Raw genomic sequence first — 16981 nt, forward strand, 5'->3', positions numbered from 1 at the left:
TGTTTATTGGAGTACATGGATATAGACCTATGAAGCTCAGATGCCATCAAGGGACAATTATTCTTGATATCTTAATAATGCAGACAATAAACCAACATTGACCAAATTGCCATTTTTTCACAACAACCCTAAACCCAGCAGTTTAACCAGTTTCTATTATCAGTAGCAAGTCTTCTATCATGTTTTTCTCTATTTCATACTTTCAAGCAAAAGAAAGAAATTAATTTCTGAGCCCAAATTATTCATACCCCATGGCAGTTTTAGATTACATTTTACTTTTACCAGCATGTTTCTACTGACAGGAAGAAGTATTAATAATTCACAGTGGCCCATTGGTAGAACGTCAGAGAATCTGTGGAGGTGAGCTAAACATTAAGGTGATGCCAATGAGGCCGTCAGAACCTCAGACCTGGAACTCAACATAAAAGATAATCTTTCAAAATACCAAAATCTGGTCAGAAATTTGAAAAAAGTGTTTGATTGCTGTAGTGCCAGAATATCCCCCACTCATAACTGGGAAGAAAATACATAATTGTTCAACTTGCCATTTTTATTAAAATCTAAATAAAAATACATTATATTTTTCAAATGATAGTTCTTTTGCATTATTTTATCATTTGAGAGATACCCGTCTCTTTTGTTATCAGAAATAAACTTCCTTGTAAAGTAAAAAACAGGGATATTCCAGGGGTATGAATAATTTTGAACTTAATTGTAACATGTTTGGTTAAATACAAGTTGGGACTAACAGTTCATGGTTCATCCTTCTTTCTTTTCCTCTGCTTGTTTTCCATCAGCCTGCTCTGTCCACTGCAGGGAGACTCCACTCACTCCTTTCTCCTCCAGACTGCCCTGGAGCTTGGGGGACAAAAACTTTGTCATTTTGAAATATTTCAACAAATATTTTAAGGACACTCCTTTCCACTTGGGCTGTAAACTCTGTTCCATTAAGATATAAATACCTAGCATTTCAACTCTACCTTTCTTTGGATGTTTGCCTTCAGAGTGAGATTGGTCAGACCCACAGAATCCTCCGATTCAATTATCATCTTTGTCGCCTGCTTTACTTCTAGTGGTAGATGGGATGGGGAAAAACAGCTTTATTTAAAGGTTCAAACGTGATTTATATATAATATACACACACACACACACACACACACGCACACACACACACACGCACGCACACGCATACATGCGCACACACACACACACACACACGCACGCACACACACACACACACACGCACGCACGCACACACACACACACACACACACACGCACCCCCCCCCACACACACACACACAAGTAAGTACATGTGTATTAAATCTATTGATATTTCCTTTGAAGGACTTTTTTTCTTTCTTTATTGAATGCATTGTTTTGTATATTTGAAGGTCAGTAAAACACTCACCAGGGGGGAGGCTGTAGCAGACAAAAGGTAATCTTGTTTCACAGGACAAGAACTTCTATTTCACCTTTTTCTCAACAGATGTGACACCACATATGATTCTCATTGAGGCAAGTTGATTTTCAACACCATCCCAACTGACAAATTGGAAACTGCTGCTATCAGACCAGTAAAATGTTTTATCCCTAAACAAACCAATCCATGCCCAGGTTTGATAAGACACTAGTTTTTTGATCTTCGTGTTATCTGTATCGGTACTGATAGTGGCCAGGTCTGTGTAGTTCTCCCTGCAGTACTTCTGGGCACTTATCCAGTCCATTGATTCATTAACAAAAACAAATCCAGGGTTCTGCTGAATTCCTGTAGAAAGGAAAAATATAGGATAGAGGTGGGTCTGGTTTGTCATTATAATGCTACAAGACTTAAATGTGATGCCTAGTAAACTAACCTTTGTAACAGATAAATGGGTACTTAATGCTGCAATCCATATCCCACCATAACCCACCGGGGTAAATGACCACACAGAACTGATTAGCTCCAATGAAATCAGGGTCTTTATCAGAAGTTGCCCAGTTCCTGTAGTCAGCCCCACTGCTGTTGAAACCATCAGACCATTTCCAGTTGACTTCATTGTACAGACCAATCCTGACATCTGAGTTGTGACCAGCAGAACCAAGTGTTCTCTTAAGCTCATCATTTTCATCAGTGTCTTTAATGGAGGCCAGGTCTGTATATTTTCGTTTGCAGTAAGTTAGAGCTTCACTCCAAGTGGATGACTGGTTGACAAAGTGGTACTGACGGCAGGTAGAGAGGCTGAGCCACCCTGGAAGAAAATACATTACATTCTTGAAAATGAAATGTGCTCTGAAACCCGCAATCTAGATCTACTTCTTCCTTAATGAGAAATCAAATATAATCATATTAAAATATTTCATTAACCTGCGAGAAACAAGAGTCCCACCAAGATCCTCTCCATCGTCAGGTATCTGTAGACTGGAAAGAAATCCCTGGAGCTCTCAAAATAAAAAGGTTCCTCCTTTGCTGTTTATGCAAATGTTTACTAGGAAATCCATTTTGCATTCTGAATAAAAATGTGAAATGAACATAAAGTCTGAAATTTGATATCAGTGTTTTCAATGTGTGGAAATGGATGGAAGAAGAAAACAGAATAACTGTTTTCGTATTTTGACATTTCAAAAATAAATTTGGTTTATGGAAACATGCCAGTTTCGAAAGCACACCGGGTTTTTAATAAAAAGCTTTGGAGGTAGAATAAGGTGTTTTGTTTGGCTGTATTGAAATTGGTTTATTTCACAAAACTGTCACATGAGCAACGACTGGATGTTGCCACATGAGCAAACCATGAAGAAGATCACAGAAAGTAGCTCGGGGATGATAGCACGGCAGGTTTTGTTAGCAGAATATTGACAAAGATTTGCCCACATTTGTAATGGAAACACAACTACTGCCTTTTTTTCTATATTCAAACTTTTCTTTTTCTGCCTTTCCTCCTTCCTTTGTTCTCTTCTGTCCTTTCTTTCGTTCCTAGCCTTTTCTGTCTCCCTTCTCTTTTCTTCTTCATCCATCCATTTTCTTACACCCTTATCGGGGTCAGGAGGTTTGCTGGTGTCTATCTCCAGCTGTCAGCAGGCGAGAGGGGGGGTCACCCTGGACAGGTCACCAGTCACCAGTCACCAGTTTCTGTGTTGCCTGTGCAGGCAACACAGAGACAGACAGGACAAACAACCATGCACACTCACACCGAAGGACAGTTTATACAGACAATCAACCTGACAGTCATGTTTCTGGACTGTGGGAGGAAGCTGGAGTACCCAGTGATTGATACTTCTACAGGACGTTCTTGCAGCAAGACAACAGTTCTACCAACTGTGCCACTGTACAGCCCCCTTTTCTTCTTCATGACCTTTGCAATTATTTTCTTGTTCCATATTTTCTGCTCTTTTCCGTCCTAGTGCAAGTTCTTCCTCGTCCTTCTTTCCTTCCCTTTTAGTGTCTTCCACCACTGTTAAACCTCACCTATCTAAAAACAATTCTGTCTGTACATCAAGGCTGACAGTGTTCATATTTTAAGGAAATGTTTCCATGGAACAAGTAATAAACAATTTGAAATAATAAACGTGCCACAGTGCGCACACAAATTTGACATGTAAATAAAAGTCAGATGAGGGTGAACCACACTTCTTAATATGATCACAGCTAACCATTCTAAAAAACAGCAGCAGTTGTTACGACTCATGATCTCTGGATGTTATGTTTGTAGAAAAGTCTACAGCTTGTCTAAATCTACATTACACTTATCTGGGTTATTTGGACTTTACTATTACTATAAGTTCTAGTCAATATGTGACATCACACATTTTGATTCTCTGTGAGCCATTTGCTTGACAGTTTGAATGCTGTCAAGCAAAACCTTTATGTGATTCCAACTTTGACTTACGGTCTCCAGTTCATATTCCAATTCTGTGTGGAATACCACCCATTTGGTTATGGTGTAGTGTGCCATGTATTCCTTTCCTGCTAGTATCTTTCACCGTGTTGAGAGATTCTGGATTGTTTCTTTGGCGCCTTCAAACAGTCTGCAAATGGCTTCTTATCTGATCAAGTAGATCTAGGCCTCTATTGCTCTGGTGCTCAAGAGCTTAACCTGTTTTGTCATGTTTAGTCCCTCTGTGTTGTCCTCTCTAGCTATTGGTAGGATTTGGTCATCTCAGCAGCTAGAGGTTGGTGGATCAATCCAAAAATATCAATAATATTGATACCAAGTTGGTATCGGTACTGGATTGATAAGATGGTAAGATGAATACTTTAGTTTCAGATTCCCTCTTGAAATTTTGCTTTGTTTTTTGCATTGTAGTTTTTCAATTCTACCATATAAAATATTTACTTTTGATTTGGTCTCAATTGATCCTTTGTTTTAACTTTGGTCAGTTAGGAAAAATTCACATAAATCATGTTAATCATGTTATGAAAGTGTTTTGTATACACCTATAAACTTTGTCCAAAATCTGTCCTATGGAAAAACCTACAAAACACCAAAAGGTCAGAAGGTTATTATTTTTATATTAAACTTAAATGAAAAGTATAGGGATCAGAATTGCTTTCAACAATAGTGGCCATGTATTTACACGGCTTTGGATCGATATCAGAATATGTAATATCACACACCTCTTATCTCAACCACTTCAGCCAGTTTTCCTCAAACGGTAAGTTGCTTATCTGTCATTAGCAAATTTAGCAGCATGTACACTAGCCTGACTGACAGAGCTAAGACCCTCCTCCTGGCTCTGATTGGTTGTTTTTGACCAAAAGCGGTCCATTTCTGTAGATGGCAACAGAAGCGCTGGGAGAAGGTTGATGTTTTTCAGATTATGTGTTTCATATTATACTGACAGGACATGGTGACCGTTTAAAAAATATGTAAAAAAAAAAACAAAACCTATACCGCAACTGCAGCTTTAAATTATCTGTCAGTTCTTCCATGCATCCTTCACTTCTTTCTCTCTTGCCTCCCTGTTTTTCTTTATTCATTCCTCCTTTGTGCCTTTGTTTCCTTTCCTACATTTATTTCCTTGTTTCCTTGTGTCCTCTGCCAGACTTTTATATTTCATGTATCTGTATTTGGATTTATGGAAATAATGGATTACATGGAATATGTTTTCTAATTTTATCAACACTCAAGCCCTGTTGGGATGAAAAAAGAGAAATTTGAAATACAAATAAAAACCATATGAGGGAAAACCGCAGTGTTACGAGACATTTTTCGAATCTTGGTTTTCATTTGAATACGTTCTTTGATAATTTCCTTGTTTATTATTTTTCTTTCTTTTGGTCTTGGCATGTTTCGTTTATTCCTCTGTGTTTTATTACAGCTAGTAAAGCGTGGTAGGAGTTTGGTTTCTTTGGCCATTCTTTTGTTCTATTCTTCCTGCATCTGGATTTTCTTAGATTAGTTTTCTTCCTTTCTTTTTGGGTTGTACTTTGTTTAATTCTTAGTGCAGCTCTTTTGTGGGTATCATTCACTTTCCCTCAGTTTGCCAGGTTCCTCCCTTCCTCAGCTGTTCCTAATCACCTGATTTCCTCATCTGCACTCAGCTCTGGTCTCCACTCCCTTTGATTAAACCAACCTGGGATTTTAATAACAATCTAAGTGTTTGTCATGTTTTTTTAATAACATATCAAAGAAACCAGCTTAAATAGTTGGAGTCCGTTTAAACATTTAACGTTTGAACAGACTTCAAACACTTTATTGTGACTAATGATTAGTCACTTTATTGCCAAATGGGTGTTTTCCAGAATTGTAACCTCTATTGTTGCTTTTCATATCTACAAAACGTGTTATGAGTGTTTACAAAAATCTGCAGCAGTGTAATCTAAAAGAGGAAGTGGCTGTGGAAGACGCACAGGAAGGGAGGCAGAGGTGGGGCAAAAAATGAAGATGTTTATTAATACTAAAGGCAACATTTTTTTAACTTTCAAGGTCCAAACGTCTAAAAAAGTGTGAACCAAAGCTATAAACAAAACAAAAGGAATCCAAGGACAAAAATAGAAATGATTGAGGTCAGAGTTACAGAAGGCAGACCGGACCAGCATCAGTTGAGATAAAACAGAATTGATGAACTGAACAAGAAATATATGAGGATGGAAGCAACTGAGAATTCAATCACAGAGCACAGACAGAGGGGAAGACTCAAAACCAGCAGGAGACAGAGAAACGATGAAAAAAGAAACAGGAAGTAAAGAGAACGCAGAACAGGAAGAACCTGTCGAACACAGGAAGCTACTAATAAGAAACCTAAAGTTAACTCAGGATGCAAAAGATGTACCATCCAAATATGATAAACAATATGCAAGACATAAACACTCTCTCCGTCACAGACATCACTTCTTATTACATGACCTCTATGTTTTACTATACACATTATATCCTTTACTTCAATTAATAAGTCAATCAGTCAAGTTTTTTTTGCATAACACATTTCATCAACATGGCAGTTCAGAGAGCTTTACATCATGAAAACATAAAAAAAAGCAATCAGAAAGACATTATATAATCAAGTTATTAAAGCCAAAAACAGACATTACATTTTGTCAAGTGCCATCATTAAAATCATCAGTACACATTGGACATGTTGGGTAAAACTCCATTTAAATAGTTCAAAAACAACTGAGTGGGATTTTGGTCTAGTTTTAAAACCTCTTCGGAACATGGCCTCCTTTTGAGCAATATGGCTGAAAATAACATGCCCAAAATGAATTGAATGTATCTCAAGAACTACAGAGTTTATTTTAATTGTTTTGGTATCAAAACAAAGGCAAGACCCTAGAGAACATGTTACAACTCTAAAATCCACCCTGCCTGTTACTGAGGAAAGTGTATTAATATGATAAACAGCAGAAATTAAGAAAAAAATCAATTTCCGCCTAAAAAAAACCACTTCAATCTATGAATGCTCCTTTCAAAACATGCAGTGAAAGCCAAAAAAAGTAGCAACAACAGTACACAATCTGACCTTTTACTGTGCCAAGTTTCATGAAAAAAAAGTCAATCATATGAGTTTTAAAGAGGTGCTACTAGATAAAAATCTAGGCGGACCTTCCAAATGAGCCATTTTGGCACAATTTGTGCCATTTGAACTTTCTTAGTTTTTATTTCTGTAGGGTCTGTTTTAATCATTTATTCTTTTCATATAATAAATTATTATTTATCATAAATAAGTAATTACATCTAATAATTGTTTTTGGGGGTTCTTTTGAAAAATCCACATTGCATTCATTCATAAAAAGAGAAAAAAATAGACAAATTGTAATAGACTGAAAATGGACCAGATTAACTCACAATAACACTTCAAATAGAATTATATAACAATGAAAATGCAAATAGCAATGAAAACTAAGTTGTCAAAATGATATGATCAAAGGAAAAACTAATATATCTCATAATTACATTACAATAACTGCGCTCTGCGCTCTGTGCGTAAAACCTCCCAATTCACCATTCATTTTTTCAAAACTACGCGGGGCAGTTTCTCGGGAACCCATTGGTCAATTTTGACGATTGACATGTCGTTCGAACCGTCAGAGCCAATAGAGTCTGAGGGCGTTGACATTAATACGGAAACTAGTCATTCACCAATTACAGCGAAAAAAAGGCATGTGACGTAAATTGACCAAATTTGACCCGGCATAACGTGAATCCACATAAAACACGGAAATGCCTCTGTGCCGAACCAAAAACCATGTGAGAGGTACTCAGGGAAAAGGGATTATCGGACCAGGTGGAAATATTTACTCTAATATGGATTATGACCACGAAACGGCAAAGGTAGGACTGGATTTTTGATTTTAGCTTCGTGAAATGAGCTATTTCTGTTTTTCTTCTTTAGCTGCTGGTTCATTGAGTTTTGCACGTAGCGTGGTGACTCTAGTATTGTTAAAAACCTCAGAGCTTCGGCTTTACTCTGATTAATAGTTTTTGTATATCGGGCCTCCTTGCTCTTTTACTATTGCGTTTTTTACCGGGTGTGCCTCGTTAGCGTCTAATTGCGTTTCTTTTTATTAATCTGCTTAGTGTTCAATCTGGGTGTTGTTGAGGAAGAAAATATCGATCCTATCATTTAGAAGAGCTTTTTCCCTTTACGTGGATATGCAATATGCCTATATTGATAAATGTATAGCATGTGTTTTTAATTGATCTTGTTGCGGCAAGCGCCGAGGACCCAAATTTGGGTCCTCTAGCGACGGAGACGTTGGAACTCAGTGTTTCAGCTGTTTAGCAGTTTTCTGGAAGTTTGTTCCAGATTTGAAGCACATAGAAGCTGAACGCAAGAAGCAGCATTTGTATTTGCATTTTGGACTTGCTAAATAGAAAAATGGACATGCACTCCACACTTTTGGGGATTTTATTTGTAGAGGAACTGTGGTAGTTGACGTGTTCCTCACATTCTCCTCACATTGACGTGTTCCTCACATTTTCACAACTATGAAAATGTTTTTTTTTTCTTTTTTTTACAAAGCTGTGAGCCAAAAAATCTCAGAATTTAAATCTGTTCTTCAGCATTTCTGCTTCAGTCAGGTCAGCTGATGTGTCATGAAAACGACCTTGATCTCTTTTGACACAAATTACAATATTAAGACAAAGATTCACTTGAAAAGAAATATGTATATGTATATATATAATGTCTTCTTCACTATATTAATTTATTAATTCAGACAGGAAGCTGAAAAGGCATCAGTGTCGCTATGAGCTGCAGTTCCATTTCCTCTTCAACTCACACAGCTCTTCGTATCTGGTGCAAACACGTCTCTGTACATCAGAATGCTGTATAAGTTAAAAAGAAAAGAAATGATTCGATGCTAAATCCAACTTAGAGAAAATAACTGAAGTAGATTCACCTCAGTCCGATGTGGACGTGTCCAAATCATCACCTGGGAAACGGAGACAGTAAACGATGATGATGATGCTTGTTGCTTCAATAAGCAACAAGCACATTCACCATAAAGTTATGATAAACCAGTTTCTGATTCCTAATATAAACACAGACATGGACACAGTGAAGAATGTTGGTTTATCTGCTATTTATTGACTGTAAAGTTTCACATCAGTGTCTCAGCGCTGCAGTTCTTCTCTATCTGGTGGCGGCGTACACGACGTCTGGCTCCACCTCTCTTCTTCTCTTTCCACCTTTCTCAAAGCTGACCGAGGCGTAGGTCAGCTCGTGAGAGCCAGGGTTCTGCAAACACAACCAGAGCGTTTATTACTGTACACCCTGCGCAATCAAAGACAAAAATAAATAAAACATTCAATATTCAGCCAAGCGACACGAAGTGTTAAAGTTGCAGTCACCTCATTTTGACACGAGTTTCTATCCTGGGTGTTAACTGAGTGAGAGACAGAAACATATTTGTTATGCATAAAGTTTGACAGTGAACTGTAAAACTATTTAAACAAAGCATCAACATGAGATTGTAATTTCAGAATTTTAAAATATACTGTTAGAAAGAAGAGGATAATTGTAATGTGGGAAGAATAGAGCTCCAATTTTTTTTTTCTTTTACTAGAAATACCATAGATTTGCAATAATAGGTTTGGTTGTCACACTTTTTACTTTCATCTAACTTCCAAAAAAAAAAAGTAATATAACGAATGCAATACTTTGTCAACTCCATTTCAATGTGCATTGAAACACTTATTTTGTCGGAATAGAGTAACCTGAATTATTAATTAAAAGATGCACACCGCCAAATATGGGCTGTGAATGTGTGAGGATTATATTTATATATAATCAAGAAATGGAAGAACTGAGATACTTCTTTGTTTCAGGGGCATTGGTACAAATGTGGCTTGCAACATGTGGAAAAGATGTAAAGATGGTCAAACATATATATTCTTAAAGAAGCTAAAGAGGATTTTTGTGTTTCCAGTGTTACATACATGTTACAACAGATTTTTAGTACGATTATCTCAAATTTAGATTAATCGCCTGGTAAAAAAGGCCATTACTCTAAAACATGTCACAACAATTAAAAAGTGATACTCAACCCTTCAAATGTAACATTAATATTACCTTTACGAAGTTTAATGACTTTGACACACAGGAGGATGATGATAATGATTAGGAGACAATTCGTACAGTAGAGAGCCACACTTATCAGGAACAAGTTTACATCAGGTTCTTCTGCAACAAAAAGCCACTGATTAGATCAGAACGTGGCTTAATGTCTGTAAAGAATTAAAAAATTCTTACTTTGTTTCTCTGCGTCCTCATAAAACGCCTTTGTGTCTTTAAATAAAATACAGTAAAGAGATTGGCTGAGAGAAATAGAAATGTTTAAAGAATTTGAGAAAAATTGTGAAACATTTTCTTACCTTTCACATGTAAATGTATCACACTGAAAACTATGGCTGCATCTCTTTTAACTCCACAGAAATACAGTCCAGCATCAGAAATATTCACTTTTTTGATTTTAAGAGAGACGATGCAGTTGTTGGAGCTCATGTTAAACTTTTCCTTCTGAAATCCGTCACAGTTTTGAACATTGCCGTTATCAACCATGACAGAGATACAGTTAACCTTGATCTTCTCTCCCAGTCTGAACCAGTAGGATAGTCCACTGGACTTCTTTCTACACACCAGTGTCACATCTTCACCTGGCTGGACCTTCACCATCTGAGACCCAGAGACTAAAACCGAACCTGAAACATCAGACAGAAGACTTACTTTCACCTTGAAAAAAGCGTTTGCATTCCTTTTAAATAAATGAATCACGTCCTTCTTTTTAATTTTTTGGCCAGTTCTGAATCCATTCATTATTAATCCAGCGTCAGAACTTACAAAAGCTGCAGTAAAGTAAAGCTGGTATAAAGGTGAAGTTCTTCATGGTGTGTTGCAGCGTCCGCTAATGAGCGCTGCTCCACTCAGAGCGCTGCAAACACCAGGAGGTGTGGACTTTTTTTTTTTTTCTTTTACTAGTTGAGCTGAACACGTTGGCCACAGTGATGTTGCAAAAGAAAAACATTGAATGTTTTGTTAAATCTGTTCATCCTACCAAATAAGTTTCCCAGGCATCTTATTAAGCAAGATCATGTTTTAGAAATGTAGGTCATTGCAAAATATTATTCATAACATAATTGTGTATTTTATGCTAAGTTGCTACTTTGATCACATAATCAAAACTTTTTCTTAATTTTAGAGCAACCTGGTGTTTCTCCATAAGCTTGGTGCTGCAGCAACAGCGACGTTTATCAACTCCTTGAGTTTAAAAGCCTCCGACACCTTGAAACTTTTTGAATAGTGTTACTTCTATTTTAGCCGACGAGCTTTGCGTCATCATTTTTATTGTTTCTAAATTTTGATTCTCTTGTAGACAAAGTAATTTGTTTTCTTTAGCATCTATCAAACCTCCTGTTGAATCAGTTTCTAAGCTCAGTTGCAGTAAAGAGGAACAAGAAACAGATGAGACTATGACCACGCTCCCACTGCCGACAAACGTGGTACAAATCTGACATTTTTTAGGTCATGCTACGAGGTCAGGCTTGTTACAATAAGTGTGTAAGCTCAGGTCTGATTTTTTTTTTTTTTTTGCCACTTCCTTGTTTAGTCCTGAATTTGACTCATATCCAGCAATTTGAACGTGATTACAGAGGAACCTACCAAATGGTTTTGATGTTACTTTGATGTCACTTTTGTCATATCTCTGAACTGGCAGGAGGTGCTATGGTGCGTTCACACCAAACACGTCTAGAGTGTCAGGTACATGTGGTTTACATTCAAAGTCTATGTGGAGGCAATGCAGGGGCCCATTGAGGCGCATTTCTAGAATCTAGCGTGGTGCAATTTGAAGCGTTTGGAGGGCTTTGAACCTTTGAAGCGTCGAGCAAGCCCAACACTCCACATAGACTTTGAATGTAAACCAGAAGCACCTGATGCTCAAATCTCGTTTGGTGTGAAGCAAGCATTACATTTTGTCAAATGTCATCATTTGACAAAATGGACATCAAATATGTTGATCATTGTTCTAGTTACTACTAATCAAAGGCAACTATAAACCACTGCTTTTGTTAGTTTTGTTATAAACTAACAAAAGCATTTTGAAGTCTATTCTCTGAGCTACAGGGAGCCAGAGGAAGGACTGATGGTGAGGAGATGTTATTATTATTGTTCTTTTCCACATGGGGTTAATTTGGAACCACAAACAGTTCCCACTGAGGTCAGATATATGCAACATTTTATAAATAATGTGAACAAAAAAAACCAAAAAACCCAAATGAGAATCTGAGAGAGCAATCACAAAACATGGGATGATGGTGTAAATGTTAGTAGGAGTTTGTCCTGTAGTCGTTTGGTTGTTGGTTCGATTCCCTCACCGTCTGCCTTTGTCGCTGTGTCTTTGGGCAAGACACTTAGCCCACCTTGCTGGCTGGTGGTGGACAGAGGGCCTGGTGGTGCTGGTGCATGGCTGCCTCGCCTCTGTCACACAGCCATGGCTATCCAGTGGCTTCCCATAATCACTGGATGAATGGGTTGAATAACTGAATGTAGTGTTAAGGAGTTCAAGACCTGTGGAGTTGATAAAGTACTGCACAAGCTATTTACCAATGTTACCAACAGAGACAGGGGCAACGACTCAGGAGACTGAGAAACTCAGAAACTATAAGAAAACAGAGAACAGGAAGGGCCAGGCCATGTCAACGCTGCTGCTTCACATCGTCAGGTTCATAGCGATCAGCTCTTTTATCGTGACCTTGGTATTTTGGCTTTACACATCACCTCCTTTAACAACTCGAAATGCAAGAAACGTAACCACCAAAACATGGTAAACAATGTCCAACATACGACAAACACTTCTTGATTGACAGAAAGCTCATCCACAAGATGTAATTTGTCTTGTATTGCCCGTAAATATTGATATACTTTTAAGACTTTCATGTTTGTCTTAATGACAATGGTGTCATTACATTATGGTTAAGATACCAAGATGTTCTCATTGATATGAAAAATAGAAATCACCAGCCTGCACTTCCTCTATTCAACTTCTCACCCCGATGGTCTTTGAACAGCTATTTCTATGAAAACGGTTGTTTACTAAACCGAACATGTACATGTGTGTTTCCAGGCGATGTTGACAGACCGCTGTGACCAAGCATTGAGTCGTCATTTTCCATTGTGGTTAAATTTTTGGTTCTGCTGTGAAACGCCATGCATCAAAACACACAGAGCTCTCAGAGCAGAGTTAGACTCATCTTTTAAAAATATACTGATGGCTTAATTAAATTTAAGAAGTTACTTATCACGTTACCATAAATGATCTGTAATGAACTCTCTCTCTCTGAAATTAGACTTTTCTACTAAATTACATTTGTAGTAGAACTCATTCATCAAATGTGAACATTTTTTTTATTTATTTTTTTTTACCAAAAGTAACTTTAATTTGCATTTACAGTCCCTTACAAACATCTCTTCCTGGAAACAAGTGTCTTTACATGGTAAAGATTAACTAAAAGCAGGCTGCAGTTGTCCGAAGTCTCTGAAGTTTATTTTTGTACTGCGATCGCAGTGCGCAGAGGTGAGAAAATAGAAGTTTCCATGACTGTCAAAACAATTACGGCCCGCTCTTCTAAAGAGAGATATGAAGACGGCTAAATAAGTGCTTGACAGCAGCACTTATTTGTTCCATTCTCACTTATTTTTATGAACTATGTTACGCATTTGTTGCCTATGTTTGGTAGTTCATTCTTTTGATTTTAGTTGATTCTGGTCACTGTTTAATGTTAGATCCTTGTTTGTGTTTCTCTTCCACTCCTCTTAAACCAGGGGTACCCGAAGTCGATTCTTGAGGGCATGTTTTAGTTCTCTCCCTGGTGGTAATAACAACCTTTTCAGCATGTCAATGTTCTTCTTAGGCCTAACGAGCCATCATTTGATCCAGCTGCGTTAAACCAGGGAGAGAACTAAAACCTGCAGGATGCCGGCCCTACTACAGGACCGACTTTGGGCACACCTGTCTGAAGCCATTACTTTCTCTCTCTCTCCCTCAGCCTGCCTACCTGGTCTCCACTCTCAGCTGCGTCCTGTTTCTAATCAGCCACCTGTTCTCTGTCATGTAATCAAAGCTCCTCACAATCCTAATTTCTGTCACTCACTGCTGGATTTTTCCACTGACCTGTCTCTCCTTGTATGTTCCTTTTGTATGTCTTCAGTTTTGTTATTAAGGACTTTAAACGTGACCTTTGCTCCACGCTCTTGTCTGCGCTCTGTTCCACCCTCAAACTCACCATTCTCGACACAAATCTTGCACCACTGACCATCATTTTGCATTGATGTGAACTTGAAAACATGTAAACTTGAAAACATGTGATCCAACACTCATGTGTAAAACTGATGCTTCATAGTGGGGAAAAAAACTGTACATCTATTTGTTCATATGATAGATGATGTTATATGATTTTTTTTAATGAATACAACCTTCTAAGCAAAAATAAATAAATAAATAAAAAGCAAGGCATACTCGAAATTCAATTATTTATTTTTGGTTTATTTATTAAAATAAGGAGACACTCCAACCCTTGAAAGTTCCCAGAGGGAGCAGTAAAGAAACAAACCACCAATTTTTACACTTTATTACTTTGATGATTAAACAGGTTATTGCATGACTTTTCCAAAACAGTTTTTCATCAGAAAATCTGTCAATAATTCAGAACTAAGTTCAGGTGAAGTTCTGAACACCGTATAGAAATGCCATTTAAACCCAACAAATGGGAAACTTTTGATTTGAAACAAAAATTATTTATTAATTATTCTCATGAAGCTTCAAACTAAACAAACTGCATCTTGAAGATCTCCATACCATCTTCCTGTCTGTGTGCTCACAGCAAGAGACTGTTTCTACCAAAACAAAGTGAAATCACTCAGGCAAAAATATGACTTCTGCTTAGAGATTTTACCCAAACAGTAAATTAATGAGTTTTCTGTTCCACTCTGGGCAGCGGTTCACTTCCTGTTCCAATGTGTCTTGGAGGTTGCGTACACGACCTCCGGCTCTGGCGGCGCTCTTCTCCTCTTCCTCTTCTTCTCAGCGTCTGCAGGGCGGCTCTGTTCAGTCGAGTCAGGAACCTGTGAGCCGCATAGAGAAAATGTCACTTAGAAAGCATACTTTGTAGTTAGAAAATGAAAAGTCTTGAGAGAGAAAAACGTGCGGGAGAAACTTTAGACTTATATTCACCTCCTGTTGATGTTGATCTGTGTCTCCATCTGCAGCTGAGAAACAGACAGAAACATATGGTAGTTATGTCACTAATCATACAATGTTGAGCTACTGAACTACTGAAGACTGTCTTCTCCTCCTGAATCATATATATATATACATATATATATAAACGTATATATCTAAATGCACTTAGACAAGCATGAGAGTATTCTGAATTTTGTGCAGGAATTTGAGAAAATATTTGTCTGGATTTCCTCGTTTAAAAATGCACAATATAAACGTTACTGCTTTTCTAAGTTATGCTCTTCTGACTGTTACCTGTTTGAATTTTCATCACTTGAATGATCAGAACGATGACAATGATGAGGAGCACAACGATCCCGGAACCAGGAATAACAAACAGCATCATGTTGTTTGGCTTTTCTGCAACAAACATAAAATCAGCATTACGCTCTGCATACAGTCTGGAGAATCTGTGAAATTAACTATAAAATATTTTGTCTTTGTTAGATTTGTAAACCAACAACAAATAAGCAAAAAAAAAAAAGAAAAAGTAAAACATTGTAAATAATAAAAAAAAGCCAAATTTTCCCTAAAGAAGCCAAAATATTAGAGGGACATAAAGTGAAGTGTTCTCACCGATTACATGTAAATGTTGCACAGTGAGCTTGAGATTTGCACTGTGGTAACGTCCACAAATATATATTCCAGTGTCTGAGATATTCACACGTTTAATTATGAGTGTAACATTGGAGACGTTTACTGTCATTTCAAATGATCCGCTATCAAATCCTTCACAGTGGTCAATGGTTGTACTAACTCCATTAATCACAGCGATACAACTGGTCGTGGTTTGATTAATCACTCTCAACCAGAATGTCACTGAACCGTCCTGGAACATGTTGGCGCTCTGCAGTCTGACATCTTCACCCGGATGAACTGTCAGGATCTCAGACCCAGAAACTGAACCAGACGTCCAACCTGAAACAAAAGAGGAAACGAGTTATTCAATCTGAATTAGAGCAGTTTCCCTAAATAAAGTCCATAATAATGGATTCTGCTGAAGCATTTATAGTCATTAAGCAGTCAATACTTACAGAAGCTGTAAAGCACAGCTGCTATCAGGACAGAGTTCTTCATTTCCTGTTGACTGCAGCAAAGAGAGCCAATGAACGCTGCTGCAGAGAGAGAAGGAATCAAAACTGTCAAAGTTTTCTGCTTATGTTGCTGGACCTGCCCCCATCAGGCTAGGCAGGAAGAGACGTTTGAGTGTTTGACCACATTCATGTACAGTCGGTGTAATTCAAACAGCCTCACAGGACAAAGAGTTTAGCTGGAAAAAGGTCAGTATGAAAGATGCACTGTTACCAACTTATCTACTTTGTCGCTACATTTAGTGACGTTTCTTTGTTTGTTTTTTTCAAAAAAGCGAAAGTTGAGAACCGCTATTGATCAGTTCTCTCCATGCGCTTCTCACTTCACCACCACTAGGGGCAGTGTGTCAAATAACAGCACTAAGCCCAACCGTTGTAACCAATAGGAAGGTTCAACTACAGTAGCCACTTCCTAACCTAAGGAGGCCAATACTGAGGCGGGTTTAGGCTACGTGTTGCAGAAAGAACTATTACTATTTGTAACTTTATTTTCTTTTAAACACAATTGACAGCTTTTGCATTTTCCATGTTCTGAGATTTTGAAGTACGTTCATATAAAAAACCAATAAACTCGGTGTACAGTTTTTGTTGTATTAGAGAGAAAGAAAGAAAATCAGGGCCTTCATGTGGTGAATATGCATGTTGCTCCTGTTCATGCACTGGTTACATCATTTTTAACTGCCGTTGGCTGTGAG

At 37.7% G+C, this 16981-nt stretch overlaps 2 protein-coding genes across 2 annotated transcripts; both read right to left on the bottom strand.

The window, feature by feature from the left end:
* Window positions 1-8755: 8755 nt before the first annotated feature.
* On the bottom strand, window positions 8756-13145 carry LOC103480236 (uncharacterized). The gene is made up of 6 exons (XM_017310445.2): window positions 10761-13145; window positions 10295-10621; window positions 10173-10208; window positions 9993-10103; window positions 9272-9306; window positions 8756-9158 (listed from the first exon to the last, which is right to left on the bottom strand). Exons 1-6 carry the CDS (start codon window positions 10804-10806, stop codon window positions 9054-9056), a joined length of 660 nt encoding a protein of 219 aa, XP_017165934.2. The 5' UTR covers window positions 10807-13145; the 3' UTR covers window positions 8756-9053.
* A 1322-nt stretch (window positions 13146-14467) lies between these two features.
* Window positions 14468-16655, bottom strand: LOC103480237 (uncharacterized). Its single transcript, XM_008435116.3, has 5 exons — window positions 16230-16655; window positions 15772-16113; window positions 15451-15555; window positions 15148-15182; window positions 14468-15038 (listed from the first exon to the last, which is right to left on the bottom strand). Exons 1-5 carry the CDS (start codon window positions 16270-16272, stop codon window positions 14916-14918), a joined length of 648 nt encoding a protein of 215 aa, XP_008433338.1. The 5' UTR covers window positions 16273-16655; the 3' UTR covers window positions 14468-14915.
* Between the last annotated feature and the right edge of the window lie 326 nt (window positions 16656-16981).

This window comes from Poecilia reticulata, chromosome 18, assembly GCF_904066995.2.
Source record: "Poecilia reticulata chromosome 18, P_reticulata-male-v2, whole genome shotgun sequence".
NCBI classification, from domain to species: Eukaryota; Metazoa; Chordata; class Actinopteri; order Cyprinodontiformes; family Poeciliidae; genus Poecilia; species Poecilia reticulata.